General features: G+C 39.9%; 1 protein-coding gene across 1 annotated transcript in view; it reads right to left on the reverse strand.

Annotated features, from left to right (window-relative positions):
• The window catches only part of TPK1 (thiamin pyrophosphokinase 1), a 243,471-nt gene extending 221,762 nt beyond the window's left edge, over positions 1–21,709 (reverse strand). The window contains exons 1-2 of the mRNA XM_059819089.1: positions 21,655–21,709; positions 21,262–21,336 (exon numbers count right to left, since the gene is read on the reverse strand). Coding sequence (XP_059675072.1) covers positions 21,262–21,336; positions 21,655–21,709 — 130 coding nt within the window. The remainder of the gene's footprint in view (positions 1–21,261; positions 21,337–21,654) is intronic.
• Between the last annotated feature and the right edge of the window lie 5,961 nt (positions 21,710–27,670).

Consider the following 27,670-nt stretch of genomic DNA (forward strand, 5'->3'; position numbering starts at 1 on the left):
AAGACTCACTAAAAGATGGGTCAGTCTCCTTTTAGATTAGAAAGGTTTTAAAAGGGAGCTTTCCACTCCATCTCTGGAACAGAAGCTTCTTCCTTCTTTTTCTTCTAAAGAGAACATGCACATAATTGTTACGGTTTTTTCTTGCCATTAGTCAGGTTACGTGAATCTTCATTATAAAAAGAAAGATGTTATGTTCTACCTTTGCACTGAGAGCAATGCTTCTTGGTAGCTTAAAAAAACCAATTCCTTTCTTCTGCCACTCTCTCTGTCCACTTGCACTTAGCACACATTGATTTTTATCCCATCTCTTTAAAGAAGTGTCAGCCATCACAGCTCTGTTTTGTTTACTTTCATCAATACTGGTGTGAACATGTATCACATCTGAGAAAGAAAAAAAAAACAACACAGGGGCTGGTAATTAACTGTTACAGAGGAGAGTGGGGAGGGAAAATGGCAACGACGCAACACTGGTAGTTCTCTTAAGTAACAAAACTTCCAAAAATCTCTTTTGCCGTGTCTTGCAATCTTAGTGTTTTGCACAAGGTGGGTTTTCTGGTGGCTAGTAGTAAGTTTATGCTGTAATTTCAGTGAGAAGCTATGTCAGGAACTAGCAGGATCATTATTCTCCCTCTTTCAACTAGTTACCTATATTCACAAGGCTTACAGCCCATTATTGGTTTTGATACTTCTATCCCTCTCTCAAATTTGTATAAATTTGTCAGCCAATTCAAAACTTGTTTTGGAAGAAAAACAGAGAGCACAATCACATATCCCTTACGTGATATAACTTCACATTGATGTAGAAGCAACAGCCAGGCTATTCTATTAATTTGCAGCAGTTAATACGAGCTGGCACGAAGAATTGCAACGTCCCTCCCACGTATAGGTACACTGCACCTTTGCTTGTTTGAGTATCCAGTACTTTGACTAACCTCAGGGCGTGAGTTTATGCGAAAGCATGAACCGTGGTGTGGTCCAGGGGAGGTTGTAGTTAATGCTTTGCACTGCGCCCCGACCAAAATGACCCAATGCTTTTTTATTCACCCTAACAGCAATGCTTCCATGCAGCCAGCTTTGTAAGGGTATCTTTTTTATTTTCTTTAACAGACATGTATTAAAAAAAAAAAAAAAAATACCTGTGCTGCCAGGCTTCCCTCTAATTTCACACTGGCATCCACTAATACTATGATCAACCAAGGAAAAAGCCCTGTGCCTGTAAATAAATCAGTTAGGTTCCGTAACAGCCTGCTCATTTGCTTGACTTCACTTCTCTTTAGTCTGTCCCAGATTGCAACTCCTACTTGATGTTATTAAGAACCTTTTTTATGTATTGTCTTGCGACTTTTCACTACTTCCAATTTATTTTTGGCATATTAGCAAATATATAAATTATTAGCATTTCCAGGTCAGAGGAACTTAGCATCATTAAAAGGGAGCATCTTGTGATTCTTGTCTTATGTGTGATTTTTACCTGTTTCCTTATTTGTTGATTGCTTAAATACTTATGTAGAAATCTCCCATGGCTATAAGCTGCTTCGTAACAGAAATGACTTGGACGCACTGAAGAAGCGCTTTAGAACGTTGCTCAACAAAAGAATATCCCACACATGTGGATATGGTAAGGATTGCTAGTACACAGAGAGCCTCATCCTACCCTGCCACCATACTGACCTAAGAGAAAGCATGCGTGGAAACTGTACATTTTATCCATTGAAATATATAGATTCTTACTACTGGGTCACTCAGAGCACCACTGACTTTGTAAGCAGACAAATTATTTTTTAAGTTAGAATTTTCTACGGAATTGCTGCACTCCTTATTATGAAATAGGGAAAAGTGTTTGGGCTGTCCAGTGCATACCCTTCACCGAGACATTTGTTACAAATGCAGCAACATGAGGTGCTATGTTAAACACCCGCACAGGCTTCGACTTGCCCGTGTTCCCACTCTCAAGCTGGTGAAGTCACCCAAGCAGCTGCCAAAAAAGCTGCAATTGATTCTTTAATTGCAACACTGGTGCAACAGGGAGCTGAAGTGTAAATTTGGTCTGTTAACACACAGCAGCCTTTGTGCATGATCAGCCCCTAACTCAACCAGCCTGTCTTCCAAAATCACCAGCCCCGTTTTCCTGTGTAAAATGACTTGCATCTATCAGCATCAGACAAGCTCATTTAATATTTTACTGACTTAGTCCCGGTGCAGAAATAACCTCCTACACACACTTCCTTCATCACGGAGGTAAGGCAGACACAAATTTCTGAATAATTATGGTTGCATGTACCGCAATGAGATAACTACAGAAGCCCAATTAGTCCACTCATGATTTCCCTGTGGGAAACCTGGTTATTTTTGGGAGCAAGACTGCGGTTCTTTCCGGAGGGTGTAAGCATTATCTTAAAGCTGGAACTAAAACACGTGCCCATTGCAATAAATACCCCTCACTTTGACATAGTGATTTAGAAGCTACCAGCTAATTGAAAAGCTGACTACATTCCTGGTAAGTCCACTGAAATATGAATCACATCTTGTTCTCCAATTATCGATTAAGATATGAGGTTCTGACCTTAAGCAGAAGTCACAGCCACCCCTGGTGTAGGCATCCCTTGATCGCTCAAGCATGATACCAATTTGTGAGTAAATTCTTGGTGAGTGAACACAAGGTTCTCCAGGGGGAAGCCTGAAATATCCAGATATTAACTAATAATGAAGCAGGATGTGAAGAAAAGGGTGGCCCTGTGTGAGGAAGAGCTGTATCATCAGAAACCAGGCTGAGGGCAAGTAGGGGATGTCAGAAAATGGATGCTCTCACAAGCCTCTGTGCACCAGATGGAAAGTGAGCAGAAAAAAACCTGGGCTTAGAAGTATCAAGGGGACTAAAGGTTCAAACAGGCCTGCAGACCCTGATTCGTCCTGCCTAACTGATCCTAAAAATCTCTGCATAGCAATCAGAGGAACAAGAAAGGAGACTACTCAAGAGGGGGACTGGGGTCAGACGTTAGCGTAGGCACTCCGAGTCGCCTTCCGGAGGTGCCTCTGCCTCTCCCTTCACTGTGAAGGGAGGTAGCCCCTGGCTAGCTAACGCAGGTGCCGCAAATCAAATGGTGTTGAAAAGTGCTATTTTCAAGAACACCTACATCAGTGCTTCTGTAGCAATAACGTGCTTCGTGATTGCCATCGTCTCAAATGATGCTACTGCAACATAGAAGGGATAGCTCAGTAACCCCACATTACAGTAATTGCAACTGTAAATTGGTAAAGAGAAATGGAATCACGCTTGTGTTTAGTCTAGCTAAACTAGTGTTTTATCTATGCCATGACAAGGCTGGATCAGGAGGGAAAAAAAAATGGTTGGTTTTTTTTTTTTTTTAACAAACAGACTAAGGTTATTTCCACCCAATTTCTTTCCATGCATAGCTACACGTTCTGTAGCCCTGTTCCCCTGGGTTGGTTTCTTTTCCATACCCACAGGCCCTTTCGCCTCACACCGTAAGTTTGCTACACATGGAAACACTAAACTAGGTACTTAATGCACTACTTCTCCCACAATCCCACCCGAGGAGGGACAGGAAGAATGATGCAAATGCAGCGTTAGAACCAGCAGAAAAAAACGCTTTAAGGATCACAGCATCCCTGTAAGTCCATTCAACTTCCCAACCAATGAATCAAAAAGCTCCTGCTTAAAAGGCATTCCCCTGTCAAAAAGTGAAGGTTTTTCTTCCTCACACAACAGTTGATACTGACATTGGATTATTCCTTCCCTCGACGGACATCTTGTTCCCTTGCTGTCAAACTTTCATCTTCCTGCGAGGGGCAACTCCTAGCATTTTCAGCAGACTTTCTACTAAATTGCATTTATTAAACCAGCTGCCTCGAGGATAAAGAAAACCTCCCAGTGCCTCCTCCCTTTCCCCAGAAGGTGTGTCACCAGTTCCTACCACAGAAGTAACCTGTTAGCTGAGGAAATCAGCTAGCCCTAACCTTCTTAAAGAGGTAATTTATCCCACCGCAGGCCAATTCCTATTGACGTCCCACGTCACAAACTCGTGCTGGTGGCAGAACATGGAACCCCAGCAGCCCCGTGAGCACACAGGATCCGTTTGTAGGACGGAGCAGACTTCAGAGGGTTTAAACCAGACTTCCCAGGCTTACTTGTCTCAATAAAACCGCAGAGAGAAGTTCTGGCACTGCCGCTGTCCTCCTTCATTCAAGGGAGCTGATGTTTCCCTACTACTTAAAATTCTTGATCCAGCTGTCCTTTCATTACTACTTTGGGACTGTGTTAGGTATATTATGTTAGGTGCTTGTTTATTCAAAACAGCCACCATTTTTCCAAGCCTCCCTTTGTAACAAGCCACCAGCTTGCCTCTCTGTTCAGCTGACTCCCATTATCTGGGCTCCCCATCATCTGAATATATTTAGTCTCACCCAAGTAGTTTTGATTATCAAGATCCTACTACAGTCTAATTAGTGACATTTTTATTACTAATTTGTCACTCAGACACTTTCAGTCACATTAAAAATTCCTGCCAGCTTCTCTGAAATTGCTGTGTGCTTGCAGTCCTTTTCTTTTCACACAAGATCAGCTAAGCATTTTTATTTTGCTGGATCCTTGGGAGACTTTTAAAGAAACACTTAGGAAAACAGTCTCAAGTAGAAGGAGGCTTTTGAGCACCGCAAAGAGGACCCAGCCCAAGGAACTGATATGTGGTTATTTTACCTCTTAGACATCGGTTTGAATACCACTGAGAAAGACATAAAAAACACTCGGAACCCTTACGTCCTTTCCGTTTTGTTTCTAAAGGTATGGAAGTAGTTGAATCAGGACACAGCATGACGCTTCCTCACACTCAACTCACCAGTCAGTGGTGACTCTGTGGTAGTTCCTAATAGTACTACATTTGTGGTCAGCTGTGCCGTGCAAGTCTCTGCGGAGCTGCAAGAGCATGCCAGAACGAGCAGGAGCGGTGAGGCTGGACGTGGTGAAAGTCTGCCAAACTCTACCTGAAACTCAGCCCCACACATCTGGAGTCAGTACCGACTTCAGAACAAAATGCCACCTGTTTGTTATCTCTCTCTTGATCTCTTCATAGTGCGTCTGTCCTTTCAATGGAATGGAAGATGAGGTTTACACCCATATGGTCTGGAAAGGAACGCATTGCTCAGGCTGATCAAACTCAGGCTGTATCCCTGCACCTGCCTTCACCAGGTTCTGAATTTAAGAGATAATATCAACCACCAGGTTTAAAGCCAAGGTGTAAGCCTTCCAGAACAGCGCACACTGGTGAAGGGAGACAATTTCTGGAGACATGGTACAGCTAAAAATGGTATTTAAAATTGCTACCTCAATATTATGCTTTTTTCAGACAAAATCCATCCTGGACTTCAGAATGCAGCCATACATCCCTTACAAAGGGTTAATAAACAATGGTAACATGCATCTTATAGGCACAAGCAGTATGTTTTATAACTGTTAATTACATAGATAGCTGCTATTATAAATAGTTCTGAAGCAATCCATTAACCAGATGGCTGTTAGCAGATCAGAATTTATTACTCTTTTATGAGCTACTTATAAAAATGTAACTTTCACATAACAAACGTGAAACAGCTGAAGCAGTTGTCCGTATCTGTTTTCCATTATAGCGTCTTTGAGGGTAGGGAGAGGGAAGGAAGAAAGCCTCTTATTAACTCTGTACAGACAGCTCATCCTATTGGAAACTTCTCTCCTTTTCCTGGGGAAGGGCAACGCTTGCTTAGACTTCCTCTGCACTGGAGTGCGATGAGGTCTGTTAGCAAGGGCAGTGAAGGCAGTAGAGGATAACACTTCTTTCTGAAACTCTGACCAAAGTCAAGGAAACAACTACTGTTGACATGAGTAACATCATGACTTCTGTCTTAAGTGCCTGCACATAAAAGATAATGATATAAACCATCTGAATAAGTGCCTTAGTATTATATATGAGTTTATTACTCACTTCCTCATGAATCTACTGAAAAGCATTAAGATTCTGAGCAAGACAAATGTAATTTATTTGCAGCCCAAGACATCAATATTTGTTCACATTTCTAAAGATTTTACATTAGAGATTTTGACGAGGTAAGTGTGGCACTCTGTGCTTTCAGCGGCTAGCCTCTGCACAGGAGCATAGGAGAGGGTTAACTTTCAAATGTGTCAATAAAATCCATTTCACAAGTCTTACGGCCTAAATAATATCAGTGGGCAATGAACTGGAATTCACAGTCATTTGGAACTTTGATAGATTAAACTCCAACAGAAAGCTGGCAGATAAAAAAAGTTGAGATTGAAAAATGGCTCCTAACGTTCAGGATTCATTTTACTGCATTCCTCTAAAGAATACTTATCCAAGGAAAGCGCTACTTGGGAAAGCATTGCTGTTTGGGGTTTGTCTGCCTGAGCTTTTTGGTAAAACTTAAGACTCTACTACCTTGTAGGTCTGTAATTTATTCTCCCACACAAACTGACATCCAGAATGGTATGCCAGCTCATCACCCACAGTCCAACATACTTTAAGGAGATAGGCATTGAGCCAAGATTTAATGAAGTCACAGAAAAGTTAACCAACGGTTTCAACGCTTTACAGTGTTTTGCCAGCAAGAGCTCAAAGAAGATTTATCCACCTTTACTCTCTAACCATTAATAGATCATACAAAAAAAAGAAGACAGCACTCTGTGTGTGTTGCCATACACGACCTTCACAGCTGATGAAAGCTTTTGGCCTCTTGCCTTACCACAGCCAAAGTCTCCACGTAAGTCTTGAAAGCATAAACTATGATGAGCGTTATCGCTTGAATAGTTCTCATCAACCACCATGCACAAAAAGACGACTTGCTCTGTATGGCTACTCACAACTTAGCACACCAGGATCTCTTCCCAACTTCCATTTGTAAACAAGGAAAAGAAAGTCTGGGAATCTCAGTTAGATGAACATGTATTTTCACATGATTTGGGTAAGATTTCTCCAAAGAACCAAAGATGATGAAACTTGCCAATTTTAAATGGCACAACTTCTCCAGGCTACTTCGAAAAAGCGTTCCTTAAGCTTATTTATGTTCGGGTATATTACTACTTCAATGTTTCTCTTGGAATGCCCAAATATGCCATATATTCCCCATAAAAATACAGTGTGTCAATCTTCCCGCTCAGCTTCTCTCTCAGCTGCTTCTAGCATGAATGCAGAATGTCTTTTCTAAACAAAATAAACCTGTGCTACAGCACTACAAAGAGACTGAAACAACATTCTGAAAAAACAGTTGGCTTAATACATGTAAATGTATGGTTGCTTCTCAGTCCCTGGTGAACCCGGGGACAATTTGTTTATGTCAGCACTGTATTTCAAACATGGAGTGAACTGGAAGATATCCCAGAAACGGTTTAACGTTCGTGTCATCACAGTATTGGCTGCTCAGAACACGTATGTTTGAAACTTGGCTGCAGTGCCAGATGCTCCTTTCTACTGTTTCCCTCACTGTCTGGAACCATTTAGCATTCAGAAAGATCACAGACAAGGGAGGTAATTCCAATATGATTTCAAACACAATTCTGATTCTGGTAACGGTTCCCAAACAGAAAGTGAGGTACGATGTGAGAACCAGAAACACCTCTAGACCTAGAAAAAACTCTTAACTGACCTTGTATGGAAACATGTGGCTAGACAATCACTCATCCATGTTTGGACACAGAGGAAAAGTTCTTCTGCACAGATGTCAGGGAAGCACTCAGTGCCTTGACGCAAATCTGTCTAGGTCCCACTTTCATATCTACTTTTTCTAGATTCCCTGGGGCAAGGTCAATAGCTCCTAAGTGATCGCAGAAAAAGAAATCACTGCAACTCCCAAGGGAGCAGAGACTGAAATGAATTCTGACCTCTCCACACGGAAGAAAAGTGAAAAGGGGAAATGTACTTGGTTTCCCAAACCGAAGCTCAAAAATCTTCAGCCTGTATTAGAGTGGGTTTGTCTCTAATCAGAGCATTATTTCTCACTATTCTCTGTAATTCTAAAGACTTCAGCATGAAATCACCAAATCCACTGATATCCACTATCTACTAGTGTGTAACACACACTTCTACCTCCCACCTGAACGTCTACAGTGGTCTTGCAGTCTCAGTAAGAAAAAAGGAATGTCCACACAAGTTCCTCATGTACAGGCTTAACAACTGTGTCTACGAATGAAGAAAAACATATCATTAAGTCCCAGCTGCTTCAAACAACCACACTAATTCACAGGAAATAGTGATATCCTTCTTTTACAATACAATGCTAGGTAAAAGTATCACAAATAAACTGGGAATAAGAAGATTAGCAGGCTTAAAGACACCCCCAAACCATTCCAAACAACATCTTTTATAGTTTCTTTTTAGCAGTGCATTCCGTTTGCAGGCAATGATTGTGCCATTCTTCTGGAGCTGGGAATGAGCTGGATACTTCTTCATTACAGTCAAACATGACACATAAAATGTAAATCAAATTTGTTGCCCCAAAGTGTCTTCAAGATCCTTTTTCCCAACCTTTTATGGCTAGTGAGATGGGTTATCAACTACAGCATCCTGCACTGCCTTGATAAAGAAGCGCCCTAGACAATGTGATACTACCACATCAGCAGGGACAAAGGTTCAATGTGCAGTTATTCACGTTATTTTAAGCAGTCCCAGAAGGGATAAGACAGCACACTTACAAAAAAAAAAAATTAAAAAAAAATGCCAAGACTTGCGGCAAACTTCAACAATTTTGCACACCTCTAAATTTAATATCTAAATGAGATCAGCAGCGGCATGCACCTCTTTTAGTAAAGATTCGTTACGCTAATAACACTAGAGCCTACCTATTGTCCTGCACGGTTTGAAAAAGGACACTGCACATGTATATTCAAATTGCCAGAGATGAACAGTGGGTCACAAACAAAACTTAAAATGTTGAACTGCGTCAGCCAAATTGATAGTGCATTTATTATTTCTACCCTTATACATTTTTGCATAGTCAGTTCTGCTGCCAAAGCATTTCTAGAAGGTGAATACAAAGGATATCAAGCACTATAATCACTGAATGAAATATGACTGATGCATTAATGCTCACTCAAATCTATAGATCTAAAGAAAAAGCAATAAAATTAAATGCATGATTTAGAAGTAAGCTTAAATACTAAACTGATCCTAAATTCACTGAGGAGAGCAAGCTTCACAAATCACTGCCAAGAGCATTAGCAATCTCCCTCCCAGACAAAAGGTCAACTTCAGATGCCTTGTTAATATGTATGTGGGTTTTACAAAGTTCTAATGAAAGTCTTGCTCTATGACAAAGGTGCATAGGCCTACAAAAAAAGAGGTGCTCAAGGAAAACAACAACCAAGGCAAGTTCAAAATTAGATGATAGCTTTGCAGTCTCCAGGGTCTTAACCTCATAGTCCTTCCCCTGTTGCTAAATAGAAAAGGAAGGTTTGAGATGGCTAGTGGGAAAGACTTGAGGTAGAAGACTGATAACACTGAGACTAAATAAAGCAGATTAACTATAGATACCAGCCACCACAAAATTCACTTGCCTCTTGTTTTTCTAGTAAACTAGCCAAGGAAACAGAAGAGAAAATAAACTCACATCTAAGCTGCTATTCAGCCCTCCCCACCTCCTCAATTTTAGGTACCTAGCAGATATATCTAAATTTCTGTGGAGAGGCAGAAGACAATTCAGATCTCTGTCCATTGATTAAGAGGAAAACACTGGCACCGACCTAAGAAACTAAGGAACTCCAGCTAAATGTCCCAAGTTAAGTGAGATATAACTGGGGGACCCAGTGAATTACTACTTAAGCAAAATGGGAAGTGCAACTTTAAACCTTGTCAGTGTGACATTTAGTGGACACTTGCTATGCCTCATCCACCCTCCTACGCTTTCTCTTCTCTTTCAGGAAGCAGAGGGAAAGACAGATTCACAAAAAAAAGGGAGACTGTGGCTTTCGCCGAACAGTTGCTAATAGCACAGTTATTTATATTACAGCAACACCAAGGACAACGTATAGACAAATTGGAAGAACCACTGTACTTCTGTAACATGTTGATATTCCCAGAAATTAAAATGGGTTGTAATCCCTCTTTGCCTGACCTAATCTTATTTCCTAAAAAGTATGGATTATACAGCAATGCTCTATGTACTTGGGCACATTCCTCTCCCTCTGTGTGTGTCTTTGCTCACTCTTCATTCCCACCGTAACTATTGAAACAGTTATCTAACTTCAAAAAAACAAATCAAGAAACAGTCTCCAAGACGCAAACTTCCTTTGACTATGAAAAAGAAGCAGGTAAGTAGAGTGAACCAAAACAGCCAGTTCTGTGAGATACTTGGAGGGTTCAACAGGCTCAAAGTTCTTGGTGAGACTACTATTTCCAGCAGAAGCTTCTTCTGATGGTCTAAAGACTTTCCTGCAATTTAAAGATGACTTTTGATATTACGTAACAGCCTTGCATACATTTGTCCAAATGATTACATCGCTCAGCTAAATAAAACTGACACATGATCTATGTCACGCTCCGGTCAACTCATTTGGCAATGACCAAATGTTGTGACTTCTTGAGGAAGTTTTGCTGGTATTAATCACTTTCTAGAGAAACCTCGTAAAAAAAAATCACGTTCCAGATCTGTAATTACTTCACATCATTTTAGCGGTGAAAAGGTTTAAGTCTGAATGACCGCAGAGGTTCCTTCAAATGCAGCATCTGTCACAGAGGACTCAATTTTCCGCACCTTAATGAAATTAACACCAATTCCATCAGACCCCTCATTATCATCTGAAAAGAACAGGAGCAACATTCACTTAAATTGGGATAATAGGAAAAAATAACTATGAAAATTAGAGAGAGATCATTTCAGTACTTCTTCTGTGATGGAGGCCTACCTAGAAAATTCTTCTCCTGGCTTGTAACACTCTTCAACTTGTAGATTTTATAGACCGAGAGAGTATACTGCACTGTGGCTTTGTAAGGGTTTGTTCGCAGTCATGCTCTGCCTGAGGAGTAAGGGACTTAATATTTATCCTCCTAGGAACAGAAGGTATAATTCTCATTCCCTTTATCTTGGTTTAGCTGTCAAGACAGTAAGGGGACTGTTCAAACATTCAGTGTTTTCAGTGGTTTTAAATCAAGGTGAAACAAAGGCCAAGCTGTTAAGACGTGCTGCATGACTGCACGCCTCAGTTGCTCAGGGCTCAGCTTCTCTCCCAGTCCTGGGTGGGTAAAAGGGAAGGTTGGGATGTATTTTAGAGGGAGGGTCACTGTCCCTTTAAAGCCAGAGCCCAGTTAAGATGTCAGTTTGGGCATCCAAAACCAGAAAATAATGAAAGCCCTCTTTCTTTTGGAATGATCTGGGCCAGATATTGCACTTATAGCGCTTTTGTTTTCTACCTCCATGGACTTCAAAGCAGTTTTACCCACCTTAACCCAGTATTAAACATGAGTTGTGTTATTTTGTTGAACCGTCTCTTTTCACAGGCTAAAGAACTTACTCAAAATTATTTGTAAAAATCTTAAGATTATTCTTAAAGTACAGAATCGGCATAGCCCCAAATTAATTTTAAGTCATCGTGACAGCATGTTACAAAGGCATGCTCCTTCTTAGGCCACTTACGTTGCCCAACAGTGCAGTCTAGATGCACTCTGAGCCGCTCCGGTTCTTTCAACTTCAAAATATTTGGGGCCTCTTCAAAGATTTGCCAAGTCAAATCAGTCCCTCTTTCTCTGTTCCTCCTCGAATGAAACACATTTCAAGAGTGATGTTCTAGAATTTATCATCCAGTCTAACGTGACTATCGATTATTCATAGCTTATTACACCTCATGAACACCAAGCTAACACTATGGACTACTGGAAGCTAGGAGCTAATGCAAATGCTTGATGCAGCTCACATTATGAAGGTTGAAAGACAAGTGCATCTTCAGACATAAGCAAAAACTTAGTTACCTGCTGAACAGCTCATACTGCCAGAAAGAGAAGCCCCAAGGAGCCACCCCCTGGGCTCTGAACATAAACAGCAAGGGTCTGAAGTTCAAAGAAGCTGGGATTTTTCAAAAGAAATTCCAATAGAATAATATTCATACTCTACAGCCCCGAATTACTTCAGTGCTAACGCAGCTTACATTGAACCAACATTCATTCTTGTGGTAACACCTTATCCAGGACATCCGAGTTAACGTTAAACTTTAGTTCAGTGAAAACAGGAGCAGGCCCGCTCTAAAGAAAGGATTTTATGAAGGTCTGAGCCAAATTTATTCAAAGTAACTGAAGGAATATTGCTATCAAGAGCCTCTACATCAGACTCCTAGTCATAAAGCTTCCAACAATGGAAGATGATAATAAAACACTTCTAAAAATTATAGGTTGTCCCTGCTATTTCTGAGGTCAATGGAATTTTCCAGAATGAGAAGCCTATTACAATTTTTTCTTTCTGCTCGAATGTGATTCACTGTCAATTAAACCAAAGTCAGGCTGCTGTATGTCACCGTTGTCTCCTCGGTGTATTAGATAAAGAATTGTTAACTTGTGAGAAAAAAAGGTGTTAATAGCCACAATACTCGTTCCATTTTTATATGCTAAGTTTTTTGCTGGTGTAAATACATGAAATTGAATCCAAGTCAACGGAGCTTCATCCATTTACATAAGCAAATCTTTGGTGCAATCAGAAATAAACAAGCCAAAAAAATCAACCAATACTCCAAAGTTCCAATATGGAACTGTTCAACTAATACGGATGCTCAACAGCTGAACATCCATGCTCTATCCCATATATTAACATGTTTATGGCAGAGGAAACAATAATAAATTCAGAAAGTTCTCAAATCATTCTTATAATTTGTCATGCTCAGATAGTATCATTAACACCGTACATAGCTCCTTTGGCTCATCCCAACAAGATGCAGTTCACACCAAATCTAGCAAAGTACCTGATTGCTTATTTTCGGTATGTAAAGCTTAAGAATGATCCCAGTGAAATCATCAGGCTTACCTGTTTATTTGCTATCCATAAGAACTATTTTCTTACTCAAACTCTTAGTGTCTCCAACTAGGTATGTAAAGTGAGGAGCCCAGACCTCCATTAACTCTTGAAAAACTCTGATCTTTGCCTAGGAAAAAACACACCCCTTGATCCCAAACTCCAACAAAACACATCTGCATGCGCCTTACACAGACAACATTTTGAGTATTATCACACCAAAATACATTAAAGAAGCTTAGAAGAAGTAATGCTATAGAAGGTAGTTAACAAAAACAGAAAGGATCACAGAGAAAGCTGCCTTTGACACAAGTCCATCAATCATTTTAGAACTTATATGGTATGTTGTGAGGCAAGCTATCTAACCCATTACACATTAAAAAAAACCCTCACTATGCTGTTTTCAAAATGTAAATGCACATACTATTTTTAGTAAGACATTTATGTAATGCTAAAATCTAACAAAACAGCTGACCTGTACAAAAGAGCAGAGATAATGAGTAGAGCAGAAAAGTTAGCTATTTTCTGACTTATATGAATTTAAAGTTCAATTTTAATACCTGATAATATAGGTGAGCGCAAGACAGTATGTAAACCATTTAGATGAGAAAACCAGCAATCCAACATCCATATTCTCAAACCACCGATGTTCCTTCAGGCACTGAATACAGTGAAGGATGCACACTCCATCAGCCAAGTAACCAGTAAATACCAGAAGAGTTAAACCGTTCACTGGCTGAGTTACTCATTGTTTCAATCGTGGTAATAAAGTAATCAAAACTTCTAAAATTCAAAAGCTGGAAACATAACTAGATTTAGCTAAATTAAAAAGAGGAGATCTACTTTTAAAAAGCAGTCACCATTTGAAATAACCACTGGACCAAGATTAATGGTGAGGTGTTTGTACCAGTACAGGCTTTTTCTTTTTGCTTTTTTTTTTTTTTTTTTTTTTTTTGTCTGCCCTAAGGCAACCCTGGAGTAGAAGGCAGACTATAACACCATGGTTTGATCCAAAGGCCATTACAGCCAGTGAGAAGACCTTGATGTCCACAACCCTAGATAACATCCGTCTTTTACATGACCTTACATCTTTACCCTCGTATTGGATTCATGATAAGCTCTAGCTATGAAAATAATACTTTTGCCCTGTAGTGACTCCCAGAGAAACAACCTTTTTAAACTCTTCTCACTGTGTAGCTTGAGGCAGTGAAAATCCAAGTGTTCCTTTTATGGGATTAAGAACCTGCTCTTTCCTGTCACAGGTCTGTCTTATGCTAACCTCATGCATTCACCCCTGCTCCCTGGGTTCATTCCCAGGACCATTTCTCTTGTTGAATCACTAACAAAATGAGCTATTAATCATCTTTTTTTTTCCTATTGCCTTATGCTTCCCTTTCTGCTTGGGTTGCTCTAAAGCATCCTCCTGACAATATTTTCCAAAGCTCCTTCTTTCAACTGTCCTCTGGGAAACATCATGGTAACCAGATATATAGTACGATGCTATCAAAGGCTTCTATATAGCAAATCTTGTGACAATAGAACTCCCCTAATGGGATTTGCATCCCAGCTCAATAGAAAAAAGCACTGTAATAACCTTCCTTTTTTTTTCCTTGTGCTGTAATCATCTGTTACACTTTTCACTAGTACTTCAAAGTAATTCTCTATTGTTCTGTTACTCTGAACTTCAGCTCAGTGGGGTTTAGCTTGCCAACGCATCACAGAAGGGGATCTTAATTACTAATTTTTTTCATTTTTTCGAACAAAATCTCAAATCCATTAAACAAACAAAAATTCCTTTTAGATCTCAGAATTTCCTGTTGCTGGATTTGCAGAGATTTAAAATCAACAAAAAAATTGCAGCCTAGGATGTCTCAAATTTTATCTAAAGACCTCATTCTATCACAGCTACTGCTATGGTGAGGGAACCTGAACTGTGCAAAAGGCCTGGAAAATCAGCTCTGTTCTCAGCTTTGCCAATACCTGTCTAAAAATTTGCAAAAAATCAATGAGACCTACTTTTCAAAATGTCCATGCTCCTAGGCTACCTCTCAAGAGCCCCAATTCTGAACCAGAAAGGCACTAACAATATACGTGTCACAAATGGGAGAATTTTACCGTATCTCTGGAGCTTTAAGCTTATTTTTACGAAGATAAATGTAAAACTCCAGTTCACCACTGAAAAATCTGGTAGAGGTCAAGCTTATACACTGAGTCATGGGCAAAGCGTGGTGTAGGAAAACTCTCTTGCCAAAATCCCTCCTAGTGCAAACTACTGTATGTCCTAATAACCAGACACTACTTCATTTCCAAGCTTAAAGCATGGTGCTAGCCAGCCCTAATCAGGGCCAGATTTTCTTGTTCCTAAAGTATATCGTAGATTCCCTACCCTCAAGAACACTTGAAATAACTTGTCTCAGACTCCTGTAGTTGAAGGACATTAGCTCACTGCATGCAGTCCAACAACAGGCACACCACCGTACGAAAATGTTGTTTAAATCTAAGTTGAGTGGCACAGAATGGCAAATTTAAGTTACTAAATACAAACCAGAAATTACATTCCTGTTTTGATTCAAATGTGGAAACATGAACTTCATTGTTGACTTATCAGGAGTCTAATATTACTCAGGGGAGAACAGAGTAGTTCAGCTGAGGCCAGCGGTAAGAGTTACTGCTAGTCTGGATGCCTGCTGGAACGTGCAATAAAGCATACAAGTCCATGCGACATCCCAATCACCATTTTTATGAACATTTTCCTATTTATTAATAGTAGCTGCTCTAAATTCACTCAAGTTTTATGCCAGCTGCCAGTTCTGGGTCTAGTACAAATTTGAGATATATTACAAGTAAGTTCACCTAGAAATGAAAATAAAAGGTGAGAAAAAAGCGCACCGTATGCCAACAAGGCAAGTTCATTACTGACAGGTAAGAGGGCAAGTGAATGGCTGTACATACCAATAATTCCAGAAGCGTAGGTGAGCCCAACCACTGAAGACAATGGAGGAAAAGGTATCAATCATGGAGAAGAAAAAATGGCACCAGGGATGGCACAGGTTATTTCCCTCCTGTTATTAAACTGCCGTAACCTTTTCTCTGCTCTGAGACATTCAGACTGTTCCAACTAATCTGTTACCTTCCCCTCAGTACATTTACCTGAGCTTTGCATCGCCCCTTGTATTTGTATCTCATTTACCTTTATACACAGCTCTTGGACCTCAACAGAAGACATTCAAAATATCAATCACCAATTATAGTGCAGACAAAAGCATATGGAACATAAAATGCATGGGAGCATGTGGCGTTCAAAGACAGATGACTCTGAAATTCATGATACAAATTAGCACCTTTCCTTATTTGACTACTCAGGAAGAGGAGACATTTTGTAATTCGCAGTCACCTCCAGGTGCTAACAATCCATTCATTAGCAGCATTTTCACCTACCAGTAGGCTGACCTTGACAGGAAACTTGCCTCAAATTCAAGACACTATTTAAAATCCAATAGCCGCTTTGATTGTTGTAAAACGGGTATTGATAGAGACGTAACCTGAAAAACTCGATTTATGGATAAACAATCACAACAGATGTAGCATAAGAAAGTACTGTTTACATGAAGACATTCTAACACAGTTTGGATCTGAGTTATTACACTGCTGCTGTAGAATTATGCTTCCTCCTACCTCAGTATACAGACCCCCCAAAAATACAGAGCTGCAATCTCTAGGGTGAGCAACATTCCTCTTTCTGGAGTTCCTCCATGTTCATGATCTACAAAGTGTCATACAATACCTATATACTATGCGTATGGAGAAGTGGCTGGTAGGGCAGCATAATAAGGAGGTATAGCTAGACCCCAAATTCCTTCACTGGAAAGAATGGTCCATGAAGGAGAGGATTTAGGGAAGTACTCCTGAAGGACAGACATTTTTGCAGCCCAGTGTCATAGATGTCTCCTCCCCATCTGCTTGTCCAACATTAAATACGCCTCCCACGAGTCAGGATTCAGTCAGCCCGTTCCAAAAGGATGTTGGTAGTTTATTCTAGTACATCAGCCAAGGACATTTTGTAGTATGAACGGCTAATATTTAAAGTAGTGCAACATGTTCTGTTTGATTAAAAGCTTTTGCAGAAAGTCTTTATTTGCAGAAAAAGATCACAATCCTTTTGAGGAAGGCACAGCGGCTAATGTACCACAACCATTGTAAGAATTTAAAAACACCCATGGACATGTTTTCTTACCATAAAGCACAAGTGTAATAGTCTTCCTCTTCAGCCAAGCAGAGCTGCACTAACCAATATTTTAATTCTGCAACTGCATTTATCATGGATATAAGAGCACCCAGCCAGAGGTTAAACGGAACCTAAGGAACAAAACACTGTTGCAATATGTCTTTCTCCACAGGCAAATCTGAAGATGCTATTTAACAACAAACCTGCCACTCCCAGAAATACAGCACTGATGGGAACTTCATCAGATTGCTGTAGAACGTTGCCATTTCACTCTGATTCTTGAAATGATAATCTTATTTTTCAGAGCATAACTTCTTGCTCTTTACAGCTGTCATTGTCAACATTTAAGAATGGAAAGTACTCTACAATGCACAGCCATTTAGCATGCTACCATCAAGCGAGGACATGAAGACAATTCGGGATCATTTGAATAGTATAGCTTGTAGCGGCAGTATTTTCAGAAACGAGAAACAATTTTCAGATCCTGAACTTGAGACAATTTTACAGACATGATTTCTTAGCACTGCAATAATTCTGCCCCTTTCCTGGTACTTCACGAGGGAGACATCAAAAAAACAGAAGCACTTGTGATCACTAGACATTGCGGAAATTCTTGGTAAGTCAGTCATTGAATTTCTGATTAAAGAGATTTTAAAGAGCAGAATCAAAATCTCAGAAACTTTCATTTACTCTCCAGAAAGCCCCTTCTGTTTTCAGCCACTAAAGCTGGGCCTCTGTACTTTTCAAACTTAATGTAGACACAGCTTCAGACTTTCAACAAGCAATCATTTCTGTTAAAGTTGTATTTACATTTGAAACCATTGCAAACTAACCCTAGAGACTAATGTAAACTGAATTTTTTCCCTACTGAATTTTTTGTTAAACAGGATTCAAAACAGGAGTTAGAAACATCGCTGAATACAAGCAGGAATTTAGGGTGTGAGACAGGGTTATTAAGGTAATGCCCCACTGGATCCTCCAGTCTTCCTCATAGGAAGCTCCCAGACCCAAAAACGTGCAGCTCTGAGAAAAGCAGGGCCCTGTCTCTTCCACATATTTTCCACAATTAGGATAAGGACTGCAAGGGAAGCAGTACAACTTCCACTGCTAAAAACGGCTGCATTAACAGCTACAGTCAAAGCACTTTTGACAGACTTGACTGATGTTCCCAGCCTTGTGCTTACTCGTAGTCTATTCCCAACCCTCTGCATCCACCTCACCTTCCCATATTCAGTCTCCTTATATCAGCTTCACTTGCTGTGAGACCTTTTTCCCTTACCTATTCCCCTTTACTGACCTATGCTCTTCAATTTCTCTTGCCATTTGGTTTGTCCCCTCCCCGCTATACCCAACCCAATAAATCCTTCAGTAAACTACCAGTGTTTTCTGCCATATTCTTCATCCTGCTTTTGCAAACTATCCCTTCTCCAGCATTTCATCCCTCCCGCCTTTAGGACAGCACTAATACTGTATGACTGTGCCTAACACAAAGGTAACGTGTTCTAGATTGGTTTACTACAGTAATGGATATAATAGACTAAAATAACAGTAGTCGCTATTGTCACTTAACCAGCTTGTACGGAAAGAGTGGTAATAGCTGTCCCCTGGAAGTGAAGAAATCAGATTTCAGTGTCCTTCACAAAGCACAGGGAAGGAAGTTTATACAAACTTGTACAGATTGAAATAGTTCTTTTCAAAGTATGTCAGTAAAAATAGATTTCATACAATTCTGGAATAAGACAAAGGCTAATTAGCTGCAACAACTTTTTCTTGAGGTCAAAAGGAGTTACACCTGGGATGATTTTAGCCTAGAATAGCCACACTTATCAATGTGATTTTTTTTTTTTTTAAACTCAGGACATACCACATCACACCTTCACTTTTACTTGATGCTAAAGTGACAGGGCTAATGAAACAAGTTATTTTGATAGGACACAACCTACTTGAAAATAACACTTACGTCTCAGCATTCTGTACTTGGTTTAACACCCAAGATTGCTGTAACTTAGAGAAGTCGGTCAATATTCTATCTTTTTTTTTTTCCCCCCTCTGCATTCCTCTCTCCCTTTTTCCCCCAATTTGTGTAGCTGGCAAATATTCTGTGGATCAACAGCCCCACTGTTTCCTTCTCATCACTCCTTTTTGAGATCTCAGGCATATACAGCTGGTCATCAAGCACTGTTTCTAAGGATGTTTCATTCTTTCAGAACTTCTTTCAGTTCACATACCAAAAGCCCAGGTTCTTCTAGGCCTGCAACACTCTCTCTGCTGAGAGTCCTTCCAGAGCAGGATCCAGGAGGCACAAGATAGCTGACCCCTACAGCAGTCCACTAGGATTGTCGGTCAGGCGTTGCCAAAACCTTGTCCTGGATTCACTGAGGTTTACTGAAGCTGAGATGCTTTGAAGAAAAACATTTCCGGTTCACTATGTCACCACCTTCTTCTGTCATTTTACTTAGATAGAAAATATCCACCTATTTCTGGAAGTAACCTCCCAGCAGAAGTCTTAGCTTAAATAGGACTTCTGCTCCTAACTCTCACAGACTCTTTGAAAAACTCTTCAGAGCATCAGTAATTACTTTCAACACAATTATGCTCAGAGGACAGGAACCCATTGAGGTAGTCTCAAGCAAAACAGTCTGTGGTCTACTCCATTTTATTCAGCTTCTTATCCCAACCCTTCACTGAAGCACTACAGTTAAGGGCCCACTAGTGTTACGGTAAGAAGTACTCCATGCCTCAAGGGTCACCCTGCACAGGTTTGATTGCAAGAGGAAGACTTGAAACTCCGAAGAACAGACAAAAAAAGCCTGATTAACAGAACACAGCATAAAAGCAACACATGCAAGGTAACTACAACACGCCAAATACTGCCATTCAGTAACTGTGCATGTCTGGTTTGCTGTCTCTTTTTTAAGCTCAACCCTCAAAACACAGGAAAGGTAGGACAAAGAAATAGGATCAAAATACTTACCTTCTTCCCTTCATTACTTAATACAGAATATGTCTTTCAGTGTATCTTTCTAAACGAAAAAATATGTAGAATCACATCTAGAAAATACACTTGACAGCTCTACCACTGAACACTTCTTGCTGCCACTTCTTGCTGATATTGCAAGTGAAACAGAGCCCGTTTGGGGTACAGTACTCATTCAGATGCTTTGAATCATCCTGCGCAAGTCTCTCCCTTCTTTTCTCACTCCTCTGCCTATATAGGCACCTAATTTAGGTTTGCTGGAATTAAGTGCTACGAATACATCCTGCCCGCTTGATCCCTTACTCCAATTTCTTTTAACAGTACAGTGACCCCCTGCCAGCCCTTATGCCTATGGTGAAATCAAATAGCTCTATCTGCCCCAGGCAGTTAAGAGGAATCTCTCTGCAAGGTTCCCAGCCTGGTAACAAGTTAGAGACAGTTCCTGTGGTTTGTCAGAAAGCTTCTGAAGGACTACATTTCTGCACCGGAGGAATTAATAGCTCCAAGCTTGTAAAGATTTACATATCTCCACAAAACGTCAGTAAATCTGCAGCTATCATACCAGAGATAATGATTAGCACTATGCATATTAAACAAAGGGGTAGTGAAATCTCATTTGCATATTTCTGACACGCATGCAAATTCCCACTGCTTTCACAACGTAATATCTACACGGTTCATTTTATTTTGATTAAAATTAACACATTCCACTGATGGCCTTTAAAAGAATGCTCGCTTCCAGACTCTTAAATGCACCATTGATCTACTACACTTTGTCAGCAAAACAATGATCATTCCTAAGATGCCTCTGAAAAGCTACGGTCTTACACAGATCAGTCCATAAAGTTCCCACTGACGTAAGCAATGCAGAGATGCAGAATTTGCATAATCAGCTCATTTGCTGCATTCAGCAACAAGGGACATATTCTGCCGATTCACACCCTCACCAGAAGGTTGCTCTAGTTAAGAGGAAATTGCCACATTGCAATTCAACAGACATGAAGTGCATTAGCTGGGTAGCAGCTAAGTAAATAAGCAAATGAAGATGTATGTAAGTTATTATTACCTTTGCTCCACAGACAATGAAAGTGACCTTTGTTGAAAGGCTGGTTCAGAATCAGAAGGCAAAACTTCAGGTCTCCTGTAAGACAAACGTTGATTCTTATTAGCAAGAATATTGATTTTTTTTCCCCTTTTTTATTTTTTTTTGGCCGTATTAATTTTAGTCCAACCATCTCAGAGCAACTCTGCTAATTTCCTTGCTTCTTAGGTCTCATAATTTCAGATAGAGAAGCTGCCAGAACTTCATTAGACACCTTTTACTTGGTAGGGTTTTGCTAAACTTTTTATTTATAAGTGACTTTTACCCACTGAAGGCCATCCCCAACAGGAGCCCACATCTATACAGCTCTCTCCTTTAACGTCCCGCTTGCTGCTGCCGCCTGGATGCAGCATTTACTGATACGAGCTTCGCCGTGGTCTCTGTTAACAGGGAAGGCTGTAGCTGACTCCATCTGAAGCTGTCTCTAACCTAGGTCCAATATTCCACTCTCCCGGTGGATGCAGAACTCTGTGCCTACATTTTCATGTCATGTAGAAGCCCTAATTGTGGTAGATCCACGCTGGTAGGTACTTTACAAATACAGAATGAAAGGCCATGCCCAAGGAACTTAAAATCAAAGCTAGTAAAAGCAAAAGCGAACCTTAGCCTGTGTTATCTAGGTCATACTGCAGACTCAAAATCTCAGTGGATTTACCAGCAACCTGAACTGATCCAACTTGATTGGGCTCCTAAAGCCTCCTACCCTAGCAATATGTCTGTTGTGAAGGTCGATAATAAACCTACAAATATAAAAGCCTTAAAATAAAAGGTTTTCTAATGTGACACACTTTGGTTTCAAAGAGTAAATACGTAAATCTTATGATGGTTGCCTGTGGCGGGATTTGAATTATTTAACTTCCTAATTATCTTGCCAATCATATAGGAATACAAGTTTCTCCTGGAGCTTGATATCCTTAGGCAATCAGGTTAATGAAGTATTATTTGGTCATGTGAAGCCACTGTAATTGAAGAAAGAAAATCTCTATCACTAGAAAGTCTTTTGGGCTTGTGACCAGCTCCAGTATAGCAGGAAGCAGAAGGCTACAGTTAAAGCTGTGGCTTAAGCCATATGGCATTAACAGGGAAAATACAGGTGGTGAAAGCCCTGAAGGTGCAGCAACATCTTGGGGTGGGAGTAGGGAGGGGACAATCTTTAAAATAACAAACGAAATGCATGGTTAGGAGCATGAAGTGAGGGTTAGGAGATTGGGACACCACTATTCCGCATCTCGCCTTTCCAGTGATATAGGGTTTCTCCGTGGACCCGTTCTATGCCTCAGTTCCCTAAAACAGAAATAACAGTGTTGTCCTCCTTTTTTAACTACGAGAGAAACACCACTGAAGACCTAGACAATTTTTACTCCAGTAAAAAGTCTACATATTTATCACAGCTATCTTCTGCATGGTGCTTTCAAATACCTTCCCTCATGTCTTCCACTTGCATCTTTGCTGACATGGTCCACACTTCTATTTAATTCATGTATATATAGGGGAATAAATTTACTTAGAAAAGGATGGAGAGGTCAGAGGACCAAGTAAACAAAGCAAAGTGAGAAAAACCTTTTTCTTTGCGTAGTCTGAACAGTTTTGCCTTGTCCTTGAACTTCAAGAGAAAGGTAGAAAACAATACATTCAAACTAAGTGCCAATTTCCAGCTGCCTCACAAAATGGGACCTCAGCAGCAGATCTCCTAATGATGGTTAAGTGGGAAAGGCTGCCAACTCCTTATATTAAACATAATCATCTAGTGGTGCCCTCCACTGAAGACAGCCAGCAAACATCACAGGTTCTTTTACTGATACGGTAATACAAATAGACACCGCTGCTGTAATCCAGTTCCTGCTGGTGAATCACAAAAGGCAGTTCTGTGTCTGTTTTAAACCCTTAAGCCATATCAGCATATGAAAACACAGTAGATTTTTTTAACTCTTTTTGCACATCAGGAGGACTCTTGTTATATATTAAGATACCTTTTTGAAGCCAAGGCCTGGCTGTAGGTCCACACCAAGACTTCAGAGGCCGATTTTCAGAGATGACAATTCCAAGAGCTTCCAATGAGGCCTGTAAGAGTTGCTGGCTCTTACTTGTTCAGTTGTTGCAAAGAAGCAAAGAGGTAGATGCACCCAGGACACAGAGTTAGGAGGGGGGGGTTGTGTGTTTTGGGTTGGGTTGTTTGTTTTTTTGTTTGTTTTGTGGGTTTTTTGTTTTGTTTGTTTTTTTTTTTTAAGCACAGTCATGGGTTGAAAAAGTGGAGAAATGGAAATTATTGTTTCTCCTACTTTTAGAAAAGTGAACATTTCAGTCATTCCAAACCCCTGCAATTAATGCATGATAAAATGCTATAATTAATGCTACCAAAATGAGTCTAAATGTCAATATTTTAATGGTACTCGCTGAGTTAATATAAAGCTGCACAAAGGGCTCAGTCCTCGGTAGATGTAAAACAGTAATAAAACTGGTCTGCAATAATTTACAACCATTGCCCTAGAAACTATTAATAAATTGGGACTTCTGATGGCAAAGACCACATCAACGGACAGAATATGCAACATCCATCACTCCGAGAAAAACTGATGAGAACTCACTGTGCCACTGCTCCGAGCACTCTACTGGCTATTCGTTTGAAAACAAATCTACTTCAAGGCCATTTATCTTTAAAAGCCCTTAACAAGTTAGGAAGCATCTATCTCCTGGCCTGTCTGCCCATCCATTTTTCACAAAGATAATTAGCACCCTGACCCAACCATTAACAAAACTGTGCTCTGTTTGGACTAATGGGAAAGAGAATTCTGTAAGCAAGAATTCAGCAGCGAAAATAGCTTGTCCCCAGATATGGGTATCTCCACTGAAGAAGCTTTTGTTGGCCTTTTGTTAGAGACAGAACAAGTTGGTCTCTCGCACAGTTTCTTCCATTTTTAGTATAATTTTCTCTTCCATTATCTACTTTTCTTCCAGCTTTTGCAGACTGAGCAAATTCAGCCATCTGCAGCACAAGCAGGAAAGAATAAATTCCTCCATACAAAACCTCCAGCTTATTCTTGATGTTTACATCAACACAGAGAATGAATGGAGCCAAGTCCCACAATGTAAGTCCTCTTGTAGAGGAATTAGCCATGCAATAAGGCCCAATTTCTACAGGACAGGATGACAGAAGGATGACTGTAGGAAATTTTTACTTGCATTTAGGGAACCAAATTTGTTCATCTCCAGTCTCACCCGCTTATTTTCCTATTTGCTGCTTCTCAACCTTGCAGTCTTACAGGCATAATTTACAGATGTATGTATTAACAGGTGCACAACTACATCAACAGCCAGTTATATGCAAAAATATAGTTAAAAAAGTATCTTTTAGCAGACTTGGAAAATTCCTAGTCTTTGAATAAAGCTGGATCATTTTAATCCTGCCGGAAACACAGAGAACCATTTCTTTACTTTCCTAGGTTGCAAATCAGCCAACAATCCCTGCAAGTCCCACTGGGACCATCAGTGAATAACCTCATCCTTTATGAAAACTTTTTCCCTTCTCCGCTTTCCAACTTTCATTTAGCTGCACTTCTTTGATGAAGCTTTTCTCATGGCTGCTTAGAAAGGACTTTAATCAAAGGTGTTGTGAATGTCTCTGACAGCTTATGCAATGCCTTTTTACCCCATTTTCACTCACTTGGAGGAATTCCAATATACTTTAGAGCACACATTTGCTATTCTAAAAGCCTTCTCGGCTTCTCCCTGTCATATTATACTAATCCAGCTATTCTATAAATGTTTATAATATCATTATGTGTTTTTTATTGATTTCTCTTTGTCACATGCCAGTCTTGGGGCTGTATGTCTGCCACAAAACATATGCAAAAGGTGTATATATTTTTAAAGACAACCTTTTCTCTGGTAGCCAGTAAAATAGTATATGCCCCTTCTTTGTTTCCTTTCAATGTTAGAATAACATCGCTAGAAGTTATTCCATAGACTGTGAGGTTTCTGGCTATTGAATTTTCCGAGGGGGAAAAAGCTTTCATTGCTTCAAACAAGATCGCCTTTGGGAAAGATCACTGCTATTCCCAGTCTTTGTGAAATGATGTAAGCGGTAACACTCAATGTGGGGATACGTTGTGTTAAGACACCGGCATGCCTCAAGATGCTAACGAAGTATGACTCCAAAGTCAGAGCTTCAACCACAGAAAGGGGCTTCCGCTAAGCAATTCGTGGTTTGGTTTATTGTTTGGTATTTGTGTTTTACTGCTTGCCTGAAGAGGAGCCGTTCCATTCCTTTCCTTTCCAATGATCTATCAAGCATCTTCCACAAAGAGGCAGGTTTAGTACAGAGGAAGAAGGAGGAAAGAAACAGGTAGTACGGGGACAGAGGGGTTTTACCATTAATAAAGTATTTCATTAATTTAATCTAGAAAGTTGAAAGTCAGTTATAAACTTTCATTAAATTTCTGTACTGTTAGAAATACATCTAGATATCCAAGATACTAACCAAGATCCCTTGAAAAGATACTGCAGAGATTTGGGTTATGCATATTCCTGATCACATAGGTGAGAGTCCAAATACACAATGAGCTTCTGAGAGAGAAAAACTCTGAATGATCCCACTGAAAATTTCCTCCTGTCATGTTGCTGCTCTCACAACAGTCTACTTTCCAGGATAAAAAAAAGAAAAAAAGAAGTGATTTGGTTTCCAATACCACCATTCAGGAAATTCCTGCCCCACAGATTTGTTTTTTAAATGAACAGTCACCACCTACTTAAATGCCAGAGTATGTGGGAAGGGACAAGGCATTTTTTCACAATTCCAAAACAGTGACACTGATAAAAGACAGCGGAGCAACAGGCTGAGGCAGCTCTTTGTGTAGCAGCCGAAGTTTCTTCTGCTGCAGAAGAATTAGCATTGAAATTGTGATTCTAAGAATTCCACGTAAGTTATATTTAGTGGGAGCCTATCATAATAAACCCTAAAGAAAGCAGTTCATGAAACCAGCAAACATAACAAAATAATGTTTATGCAGAACTACAGTGAAGATATAGGCAATAAGGCTATTGCTACAGATGACCAAAGCAAAATTACTGAAGCAACTTCCTATGCTGTTGGTTTGGGTTTTGGCTTTGGCGTTGGTTTTGTGTGTGTTTGTTTTTTAATTAATACATTAAACTCTACTATTTAATTGAAATACAACCTACCAAAAATCAGAAGATATCAGTTTTTACTTTAAAAATTTTCTTAACATACTGTGTGGAGTGAAATACTTGGCTCCTGTGTAGTGGTAAGTATTACTAAGTCAAACAAAAGCTGGAATGGGAACGCCTGCTATTGGTGAAGCAGATGTCACTAAAAACAAGGGCTAATTAACAAGTGAGTTGATAGAGGTATGAATTATGACATCAAGAAAAAAAATAATTCATTGTAATGAATTGGAGTGGACAATTTTGACAAACACTTAAGGAAAAAAGGTATTAATACTGATATTCCTTACATTAGGAACACGGCTATTTAAAGAATCCTACTCCATTAAAATAGCCCACATTCTTGCTTAAATGAAGGCTCATGTAGAAAAATGCCACTGATTACACCTGAAGCATTCTGGTTTTACTTCAGTGAAAGAGAAAGGACCCTAGAATAGTATCTTTTGCTGCCTCCAATGGCAGAAAATTATTGTAGTGTTGAATACACAGAAAGGAAAAGTATTCTAGCTGTTCACTACAACCTCAAAAAGCTTCTTGGTAAAACTTTTTTCACTTTGCTGTACTAGTTGTAGCAACACAATTAGCTTTTTCTTTGACATTAATCAGCATTTTTAGTGCAGTCCTAATGGGCTATTTGTTCCACCTATCACTTGAAAAAGAAAAATCAAAAGTACTGAATCAGAGTTTCCACTAAACAAATGACAATATATTTGGTTTTTTTAACCTTGTCTTTATGAAAAAGCAAATACATGCTCAGCACATACACAGACGTTACTTGAACGCAGAGAACGCGGGATTTAAAATCTAAAAGAAAGGAGTTTGGGGGATCAGCACCAAATCTACATCATTTTCTGCCAAGTAAGCACCTGTCCCCAAATGTTAAGTCCAAAACCGATGCTCTGGGAAGAACTACTTGCCGGCTTATTGAAATGGACTGTTTCATTCAGGGCTTGTTTTAAGAGCTACCATCCATTTCCCAAACGTATTCAACTGGAACAGCCTCCCCATCAGAAATGAAGTCGGTAAATGTTTGATTAGACAAAAACTAAGGAGAATAAGTCCTTCACACTACGCAGCATCCCCCGTTTCCTGAAAGGGTTTCTTCATGGTGGTTCTTGGGGTTTTTTTTGTTTTTTAGACATTGAAACATCACCACCTGTCGTATCCTACCCAATACACAGATGCAGTTCCT

The sequence above is a fragment of the Gavia stellata genome, chromosome 6 (assembly GCF_030936135.1).
Source record: "Gavia stellata isolate bGavSte3 chromosome 6, bGavSte3.hap2, whole genome shotgun sequence".
Lineage (NCBI taxonomy): Eukaryota > Metazoa > Chordata > Aves > Gaviiformes > Gaviidae > Gavia > Gavia stellata.